Source organism: Centruroides vittatus, unplaced genomic scaffold (assembly GCF_030686945.1).
Source record: "Centruroides vittatus isolate TY-2023 unplaced genomic scaffold, ASM3068694v2 contig_2690, whole genome shotgun sequence".
Taxonomy (NCBI): domain Eukaryota; kingdom Metazoa; phylum Arthropoda; class Arachnida; order Scorpiones; family Buthidae; genus Centruroides; species Centruroides vittatus.
The window spans coordinates 1-10413 of record NW_027121712.1 but is presented as its reverse complement, the minus strand read 5'-3'; the positions used below and the strand labels follow the sequence as shown (position 1 = coordinate 10413).

The window sequence follows — 10413 nt, the reverse complement described above, 5'->3', positions numbered from 1 at the left end:
ATTTATCATTTTATAAAATAGACAAACTAATAAAAGTACATCACCGAATTTCCGGCACCATTCGTTTCAAAGTTGGGTTAGATTAATTATTTTTCGGACCATCCGTGACCACATGTAATAATAATTGATTAACATGTTCCCAACCTACAAATTAGACACTTCCCACGTGTCCAAAATTATATGGTGGGTTACTACAAAATCAAAGTAAATAACCCCGTAAAATGAAATTCAGGTACAGCTGATGAACCATGCCATTGATGTCACATGATTACAAACAGAAACCCTTGTTTTAACAGTTCTACTTTAACGGTGATCAGAAAATATACGTAAAATTGTGGTAATGACAGACGAATTTAACGCAAAACTGACCACTCAGAAGACAATTCTACTTTATCTTAAAAGATAAGGACTGAGTTTACGTTTGATACTGCCATTAAAACTATTTTCTGTCGTTGAAGCCATAACTGGAGTTAATTTTAAGCAAAATAAACTAAGAAGTTCGCAGATTGTTTTACCACCACAAAAAAAGCAGTACATATAATATAAACAAGGCTACACACAATGCCAAACGTGGCTGCCCAATAAACTAGTTCGGTGCCGAGGGAATTGCAAGTTCCTTCTAGTAATTTCTTCCGGATTAAAGGAGAATACATACTAACAATTGCCGGAAGTTCGATGGTGTACATGTAGGCCTACTAATAACGGAAAAAAAATGTGTAAGTTTATTATTTTGTCACAATGTAGTTTGCAGATATTATGACAGATCCTACTGCACTATCTCACAAGTTATTTCATCATGTGGAAATGTCAACAGTGTCGAGAGTCGAACCAATTCATTTCTATATGAAACGGCACAAAAAGAAACTCACTTGGCAAACAGTTCTGAACCCGTTCACAAAACAGGTAAAAATTTCTTGATAAGTCATCTAGAATTTCTTAAATCGGGTGGAAAAATTATTTCCTTTAAAACGTATAATTTACTTTTCTTTATTGTTCCATTAAAGGTTTGGTTGGCCTTGATCGTCACCATTACAGTCTTTGGATTAATATTCCGGAAATTCATGAAAGACAATAAAGGGGAACCTTGGACTTTAGGGAGAACGTACTGGTATCTGATGACGACGTTAATGTATCAAGGTAAATCTACACAATATACGCTGTTCTCTAATTTATAATAGTGAATTATAATCTTTGGCGTTAATTTTCAGGAGTCGACAACAGCAACGTGAATCGTTCATCTTCTAGAATAGTATTTGGCATCTGGTTGCTCATGACAGCAGTCTTGATCTGGGGTTACGCCGGAATATTGACGTCATTTATGGCCGTACAGACTGACGAACCGGTTCCGAAAACATTCGACGAATTAGCAGGAGCTATTAAAAGAGGAGAATATACATGTGTACTGCTTCCGCATCTGTACTTAAGTCGATACTTAAATGTAAATAGTACATCTAAATGTTCTACTATTTCATTTTTACATTGTTTATTTTGACCGATATAAATTTATTGGGCTACAATTTAAAAAAATTGTTGACCTGTAAATTCCCACTGTTGTGGGTCTGTCTGTCTTTCCTTAATCTCGAGAATGGAGTTAGATAGATCAAATCCGAGACCGATATGGAAACCGTTGGGCAGGAGGATTTACTGTATATAAAATTCCGACGCAAAATCGCGTTATTTTACTTGAAGTTTTGCCCTGTAAGGGGTTAAATAAATAATGGCATGAGTGTTGCCAACAGGAAAAGTATTATGTACAGGGGAAAGACACTACTAATTTGGGGTGGAGAGCATATATTTTAAGTTAAATAAATTTTTCAAATATGATAAAAAATTGCAGTCCGATGTCGTGACCACGTGACAATAAATAATTGCTCGTATTATACTTATTTTCTACTGTTTAGACATTAAAATAAATTATATATTTAATTTTTTAAATCACTAAGATATTGTTTATGATCAAAACTGTGACTTTGGCAAATTTCTCGTTGAATGTTTCACGGAGATTTCAAAGTTCGAATAACATTATTAATGATGAAAACAAAAAATACAGAATATATTATTTTTGCATAAATAAAATCGTTTTATATATCTAAGTAATTATTTTTATTGGTGATTTCTGGTGCTCACACAGGAAAATAATTATTTTTATTTTAATTATTCTATTACGTATATATTATTTGATCAGAAATTATTTTAAAAAATGTCTTGTCTTATATTAAGTGGTTCTTTTACCAGAAATTTTAAAAAAACTAAATGTAATTATCAACAGATTTCAATTTTTAACGTAAAGTTATAAAATTTTTAAATTGAAATCATTCGAATTGCGACAATTCTATGTTGTAAACCAACTGAACATTTTATTTTGGTCACGTTTTACCTTTGTGAGGTCAAGATAAAACTACAGGATGGTTAGAATTAAACTGATACTTCTCAGACCCTATTGAACCGAATTGAATGAAACACGGTACTCGTGCAATTTGGATAACGAGAAAAAGGATGAGGTGTGAAAATTAATTGGAATTATTACCATCAGGAAAATGTGGCAGTATTCGATCAAAAGCGTACGTTTATGGCCGTGAGTTTATTTAAAAAGTTGTGCTAAGCGGAGCGTATGCACATATTATCGGTGAAGAATAGCATAGCAGAAAATGTCTTCATATTTTTTCTGAAAAGTGACATTAGACAGTTGAAACTAAGGTCATTCCTGTAATAAAATGTAATCCGCTTGTCTTAAAACTGTCATCCTTGCAGCGCTACATTTTCCTTGGTGGTAAAAATTTCAACTAAATTTTTATATTTTTAAATCTCTTCCCCACGAACTGCGTTGCGTGTGTACCGAGTTTCTGTTCGTTTTTGTTCAGTGGAGCGGCTCTACGCGTGTCTAAATAACGTTAGTTTCATTCTAACCACCCCGTATTTGCTAAGTTGTAAAAATTTCGATTTTCAAAGAATATTAATTAATGAGATTTTGTTTTTCTTCTTTGTAGCAGACAGAAGCAAAACACGCAGAACTTTTCACTAAAGAAAGCCGAAAACATATTTCGTTATGACTGCAAAAATAAGACAAAATGCTGCTTTAATGGAAAAGATATTTGTGAATTTAGTAGATTCCAAAGCTAAAAGTCATCGTCAGATGAAGGGTTTTATGAATAAATTGTTCTACGACATGATTATAAAAGATCGAATGGTGGTTATCGGAACTCCGAGAGTTGAAAGATCAGGTTGCAGCTGCTTATGGATCAAACTATGTAAAATCTGATGAAGTTCTTTCTACAGTTTATGAAGGATATGCCATGAGAAAAGGATTTCCGTATAAAAAACAATTTAACAAACTGTAAGTTGATAATTTACTAATGATCAAATATTTTAAAGAATCACAACCATTACAAATTATTTGTGTATTTCTAGAATACGAAGAATATTTGAGACAAAAATTTTTGAAGTCGAAAAGCTGTTAATGTTCCCAGTGTCGAAGATGCGGTGAAACCTTTATCCGTGGAAGATTTATACGGTGCACTTGGAATCCTCGTTATAGGCTACACTTTGTCCTTTGCTTGTTTCCTCACTGAAATAATTCTTGGAAAGTTGCTGAAATAGAAACCTTGAGTTATATGTTACAGCAACTTCAGATTAACCTGCACGGCATCAATTTTTACAAACTTTACATATGTGGAGGCATTCGGCGAACAGCAACGCTGCAGTTGCTATAATAAAGCGTATGGCTAAAGTAGTGTTACGTGACGTCGCTATCTGAAGGCTTTTTGCAAGCAATTTGCCATTGTTCGAGCGGATATTTACTCGATTACAATAAATCGCTTTAAAACAGCACATTTTGCTCTTTTGTAGGTCATTTTTTAAAATGATTAAAAAAGTAAATTAAAATTCGACAAACTTATCTTCAATTTAAGTTTATCGTAAGTGTAAAAGAACAAAAGAAAATTGCAAATACGACAATACAATACGTGTAAAAGTTCTGCTTATGGCTTCTGAATCAAAAATACATCTGTTAAGGAAGCGAACAGGACTAGCCAACCTTGCAGCACTATAGCGCTGAATGTACCCATTCTGTTAGCGTTTTGTCCAGTTATATTTTTAAAATGCACTTGCCGAGTACGCGAAAATATTTTCTAATGTAAAACGTTGAAAAAATGATGCACATTCACGAGTAGTGTTCGAGTGAAAAATCACCGAATTTCGGTAGTTGGTTCGCACCCCACTAACGGGCCTAGGACCCTATTCAGGTCACTTATCTCTCGTCGATTCTTTTAATGAATGCTTTGAAAAAAGAGAAAAGTGGCGATTCTGGTCGTTCGTAACGATCTCCTCTTCGTCGATGACGTCACAATAGTACTAGGTTGATTATACATCTTCGGGTTATCTGCGCGCGCAACACAGTATAGAATTTTAACCAATGAAATTGTAAAATTTTTGAAAATGCAGAGTACGTAATCATAGATCACGTGGCAAGAAAAAGCACGTGTTCAAGTAAAGTGCGTAATTTCGACGAAGTTATATTTTTTGGTTTATAACGTTTTTACAGATTGTAATGTCAATTTGTCCCTTAACAAATAAAAATTTTAATAACCTAAGTTAGAAAAGCGTGCGTATATAATATTTCTCGAAATATTACCATCTAATTTCTCTTCAACTATCTAAGTAAGATTAACATCATATTCGATAGTTCAGTAATTGATGTAGGATAATTAAAAAACAATGGAATCGGTGGCATTTCCGAGTAGGCACTGGAAAAAATCAGAAGCATTTTCTCTCGCGAAATATTCTTTCCCGAGACAGGGAAAGTTTTGTAACGCGATCGTACAGCACGAGTAGCATCGAGTCATCCATAGTGGATATAATGAAATCGAGGCGATAGACGAAAGACGGGTCGAAAGACAACTATCCGCTCGTCTCTGATAAACGAGAGAAGCGAAGAAGAGAAAAAGTTGTCCAGAATCGCGTTTACAGAGACGCGATGGTCTCTCGAGACGTAAACAAATGACTAGCCAATCAGCGACCTGCTTGTGAAGAGACGAGAGACGATGACCAGAATACGGCCCCTGGCCTTGTGCAATTTTCCGAGTTTTCTCCACCTGTCTGTAACTTGAATAGGGGTCAGTTTCCCTTAAAAAGGATCTTTCCTTGGCAGATTGTATTTTTCTTTCATTATATAAATTCTTCAACTCATTGCACTCAGCTCTTCGCGTGTTTCTACACGTAATCTGTTAAATTTTAAATCGATGTGAAACAGAGAGGAGTAAACTAAAAATAATGTAATTACTTTCCCAACATCAGTCAACTGTAGAATTACATTTGGCAATATTATCCATAAATTTCAGTAATTTCCTTAAATAACGATGTAAGAAATTGTTGTAATTGGTTTTAATTTACGTATTCTATATTTTAATAGATGAAAGTAAACACGTTTATTCTACTTATTACCAACTTAGAAAAAATTATAAGTCTAGAATTGAATTAAAATACCTGTTGATATCCACACAGAGAGCAAAATTCACATCTTCTTTAATGCAATTCGAGGTCCTCGTAAATTCCTCACTTAGGTGTAATTTTCTATTTGTAAATTACATATTAGTAGAATTACCCGTATTATAATTAACTTAACGTATTGTAATGTAGTGTATGAGACTCAAAATCTGTGAATTAAATTTAATTTGTAATTGAAAAATACGAGTTTTTTTTATTAATCAACAACATTTTATTTATTTAATTACATTACATAATAATGCAAATTAAATATTTAAGTGAAAATGATTTAAATCGTTTTTAAAAATCGTTTAAAAATTAATGACCACCGGATGACCGAATAAGGCAGCAGCCTACCTCTATGAGGCATCCGCGGCTGATTTGATGGGGTCAAAAAGTTTCGGAAATTTTTCGGGGATGTTCTCTTATGACAGGCACCGTTCCCTACCGTCTCCGTGTTACGGTCGTGGCAAAGTCCAAATCGGACTCGCTAATAACATTCCGCTAGTGAGCACAGGGCGAATGAAGTTATAAAGCATAAAGCTGAAATATCCGCATTTCACATATCGCAATTCAGTTTTAGGTGAAAATTATTTTTAAAACTTATTGAATGTGGGTTTTCGGCTCACAAATCGGCTGGTCGCGTGAAATTTTCTGCGTCTCTCCATAAGATAACAACGCTGGCATTCTTTGAATGACCGAAACTGTGGAATTAACGTTGAACGCGTGCGAATGTCTGCTCAATGCGAAATTTTACACGTGGGTCGTGATTTTCGTCTAGCCTAAATCAAAACAAATTCAAATAAAAACACGCAGCATTTTTTACTTTTATAGAAACAGAACGGTAGCAATTGTAATTTTCTTACCTCGATTAAGACACATTGAATAATTTTTCGTACGATACTTTTGATATAGTTATTGTCTGAAATCAGTTTTTTTTAACCAAACATATTATCTAAACAATTTGCGATACAAATAAAGTTTTATTTTAGATAGTGTTAGCTGTGTTAAATCGCAGTTAAGAATTTTCTAGAATTATTTGGACACACTGTGAACCGCTTCCACTACTCAACGAACCTCGGTTATAACTCTAGAATAATTTTTATTTTTGCACAAAGTTGGCTTTCGTTTGTTTCTTTTTTTTGTTCATGGCATTGATATGAAAATCCGTTTTTGGGAAGAAGTCAACAACGCAAACAAAAACGTCTATCGACTGTAGTACCGTTTCGAACTTTTCCTCTGTTTAATTGCGTGCTTTCTGAATGATGCATTCAAAAGCCATTTGCGAGATATGCCCCGAAAACAACGATTACGATACGATGCAAATTGTGAGAAAATTTCACGAATGTATATGCTTTTGGCCACTGTAGAATTTTCTTTGTAATAAATTGTTTGAGCGTTCTTGATGAAACACACAAGTTTCACCAGAAAAAGAAATTAACACACCTGCTACTTCATTTGAGCTTGCTGTAATTTTGTCTCGATTTAATTTCACACAATGAAATACCAGTTTGCAGTGTTTCTTTTAAAATAGCAATTTTTATTTTATTTTATTTTTTTGGAGATATTTTTTCTTAGTTCATTATGCTGTAAAGAAAAAATTATCACTTAAGGTTATATGATAAATTATGTTTTATTCGAACTGAGAAAATTGCAACTGCTTCTTGTGCGGTTCTCTTATGTAAATATCGAGAAAATACATTTTTCGATTAAAAAAAAGTTAATTGTTTCGACATTAAATGGGATATTTTTGCAAAAATTACAGTACGCATCATTCTGTAGCGACACGTCAATTATAAAACGTGGCATCAAATGATGAATAATCCTTTACGAAGTCATCAGAATATAAATCAGTGCATTTTGTAAAGTATTGAATGCATTTAATAGTAACTATTTTTGTTATAATCCAACCGAACAGATGACGTAGAAAATCGTTAGTGTAAATATTGTGGAAAGTATGTCGAACCGCAAACTGTTTTAAACGTCACATAAGAACTCGTTCGTGAGAAAAACCGTACTTGTGCGAGATCTGTAAAAAAAACTTAACGATGTTTTAAAATTAAAAAGACACAAGCCAATGTGTCAGTCGTAGGAAAGTGTTCCGTCTTTATATCAGGTACAGGTAACCCCCGTATAACACGGCACTTCTATAGTACGGATTTCACTCTGACACGGTTCGAGAATTTGATAAAACCCTCGTACAACATGAAATGTAATAAATTTGTACGTACTTAAGTACTAATAGTACTAAAAATTATTATTTTCGTAAACTATAAGTACTTAAGTATGTAAATTCTCTTTTCCGCCTTCTGTCGATACAGATGGTCTTTCTCGAAACTTGTTTCAATGTTCCCAGATCTCGACACTTCTGCTTTTGTGTTGCCAGATGTTTTTTCCTTATTTCATACTTGCTTTATTCTTCATAAGTGCTTAGCACCATATAAGAAAATTTATAAAGATCTTTTAACTAAAAGCAAGCAGTCTAAAATAACATACTTTTTGCAAAAGGTAAAGTATGGATCTGAAGATAATGCAGAAAAATGCTCAGAGGATAAGGACAACTTGCCAAAAAGAAAACGCCCTCGGTTAATAGTGCTTAGTGATGACGAAGAAAACATTGTTTAATTTATATTAATATGTACTGTATCACTTAAGGGAAATTTAATAAAGATACTTATCTTAATTATGAAAATATAATAGCATTTTTTTTAATTTTTGGAACCTAACTCCCCTTTTCGTACTAGTTCTTTCTTTCCTATAACACGGATTCGCATAACACGGCAATTTTTGGAACGTAACTCACGTGTTATACGGGGATTACCTGTATTATATCAACTGCAATCTCTTGCAAATATGCTGATGTTAACCAAATACAGAAATAATTCATATAATATTCAAAAAAGTCTAACGACATGAAATATCAAATTTCCTTTTCGATTATGAAACGAAATTTTTCTTTGACTTTGATTTTAGTGTTTGAAATTTGGAATATTTCTGAATTTTATGAATTAAATTCGACGATAATATCGACGTATTTCCTTTCCGGGAAAGCTTCAAGAACATTCAAGGTATAAAAGCTGACAAGGGTAGAAATAAAGTGGAAGAGCAGACAGAATTCACGGAACGACCATCGACAATTGCGTGGAAACTTCAGTCAACAAAACACGAGGGATTTCGTTTGAAAGATTTCACTTGGAAAGAACCTCTCCAATTTTCAAAAGATATCGACATGGCTTTAGACGTGGAGGAATTGGAACATTCACCACAAATGGAGTTGTTCACAGAAGTAACAATTGAAGAAATTAAATGTCAATTGTGTCGAGAGAAATTTGCAGACCAAGTTTTTCTAAAACAGCATCTTCAAAATTTTCACTAATAGGGCCTACGCGTGATCTATTCTAGATGCTTAATTTTAGAAAAATAAAAATATCAGAACTTCGAAAACATTCGTTTAATCCGATCATCAACGAACATTTTAATTTTTCGTAAATGATTTCATTCGGTTTCGGATCAAAATTAAAAATTATCGCTGATCACATATTTCATAATTATTCTTTTTAGATTTTCTCAGTTCAAGTTTTTAAAGACATTTGTAATGTACAATAACCTAATAAAAATTATCTATTAGTTCTTCTAGAATTTTTATTTTCAGAGTACATTATTTCTTTTTGTGCAATCTCTTCTATCTACACATTGTATTGGTTTTATTGTAGAGACAGTAGCGTATATAAAAGAAATTGTAAATGCTAATAGCGAGTAACTTCGTCATAAAGTCCGACCTCACTCGAGATATAACGCCACCCTTTTTATCTCTCCACCCTCTCGACCTTTAACCACCAGAATTTAATAATATTAAACTCCCAAATACGCAAACTTTCCTACAAAATTTCAGACATTTTCGGCAAAAAGCAAGGGAGTTATTAAGTTTTAGACAGGGTAAACAAAATCGTGCCTCTCACACAAACACATACACAATAACAACGGTACATACAGAAAAATATCCGTTGTTGGTATTTTTCCAGGTTTTGAGTCAAAAATGTAAAAATCTGTGAAGGGAGTCATTTTTAAACGATCGCCATACTTTTCCTTTCTTATTCTCGTAACAAAAATAGCATCGAATAATTCGTGTTTAAAGGTGCTTAAATCAAATTATTATTTAATATCTAATAATAGTAGATGACCAGTTAATTAAAACGAAAAATAATAATTAACTTTAAAAATAATATATTACTTAAAACTCTGGCCTTTACACTCGAAGCCGAAAGTAAAATATTAAAATCAAATGATACATAATATTTCGAAAGGGTGGATAAAATAGTTGTTGTCTGTCGCGATGGGTTATATTTCATCTTGCAGTCAAAGTTGAGTGTTTGTTTATAGCACTCCTTTGTGAAGTGTTATATTGGTTTCGCTTAGGGATGAAAGAATATTTTGTAATCAATACATATATATATGTTACAGTAAAAACCCGTTTTTAGTTAAAACGCGTTTTAACTAGTCGAAACTAGTTTTGTCTAGCTAAAACTAGAATTTACTGCTGTACATGTTTTGATTTTAGATAAAACTAGTTTTAACTTTTAACATTAGGTTAAAACTAATTTTAGCTACATAAATATGTTTGGGGGAAATAAATAAAGCGATGATTGGGATTAAAACATTTGTATTATTTAATACGATATTTGTTGAAAATATTGGTCACACATCTGTGTTATTAATAGCAAACTATTGAATTTGAAGAAAATCGTACTCTGCATTAAACTTTATTATCGGCCGATTTAAAATTGTTTGAGTGTACGCACTCGCATACGTCTTCTTGTAATTTAAGCGATCAAACTATCAGCCAAACGAAAGTCAGTCAAATCTTTAATGTGTGTGCGTTCTAATGCTTTTTACATTTTTATCAATAGATGGGGCCACATGTAAAGCTTGAAA

The 10413-nt window shown here is 32.9% G+C and overlaps 1 protein-coding gene and 1 long non-coding RNA gene across 2 annotated transcripts; both read left to right on the top strand.

Moving 5' to 3' along the window:
- Positions 1-756: 756 nt before the first annotated feature.
- On the top strand, positions 757-3050 carry LOC136971714 (uncharacterized). The gene is made up of 4 exons (XM_067266193.1): positions 757-903; positions 1005-1137; positions 1209-1438; positions 2988-3050. Exons 1-4 carry the CDS (start codon positions 757-759, stop codon positions 3048-3050), a joined length of 573 nt encoding a protein of 190 aa, XP_067122294.1.
- Positions 3051-3221: 171 nt separating this feature from the next.
- On the top strand, positions 3222-3828 carry LOC136971715 (uncharacterized). Its single transcript, XR_010880203.1, has 2 exons — positions 3222-3334; positions 3409-3828. It is a non-coding gene; the product is annotated as an uncharacterized lncRNA (long non-coding RNA).
- Positions 3829-10413: the final 6585 nt, after the last annotated feature.

Bases quoted from the DNA above. Each gene is read 5' to 3' on its own strand.
- LOC136971714 (XM_067266193.1), top strand. From the start codon at position 757: ATGACAGATCCTACTGCACTATCTCACAAGTTATTTCATCATGTGGAA. The intron at 904-1,004 runs GTAAAAATTTCT...GTTCCATTAAAG, and splicing joins TGAACCCGTTCACAAAACAG to GTTTGGTTGGCCTTGATCGT. The intron at 1,138-1,208 runs GTAAATCTACAC...GTTAATTTTCAG, and splicing joins GACGACGTTAATGTATCAAG to GAGTCGACAACAGCAACGTG.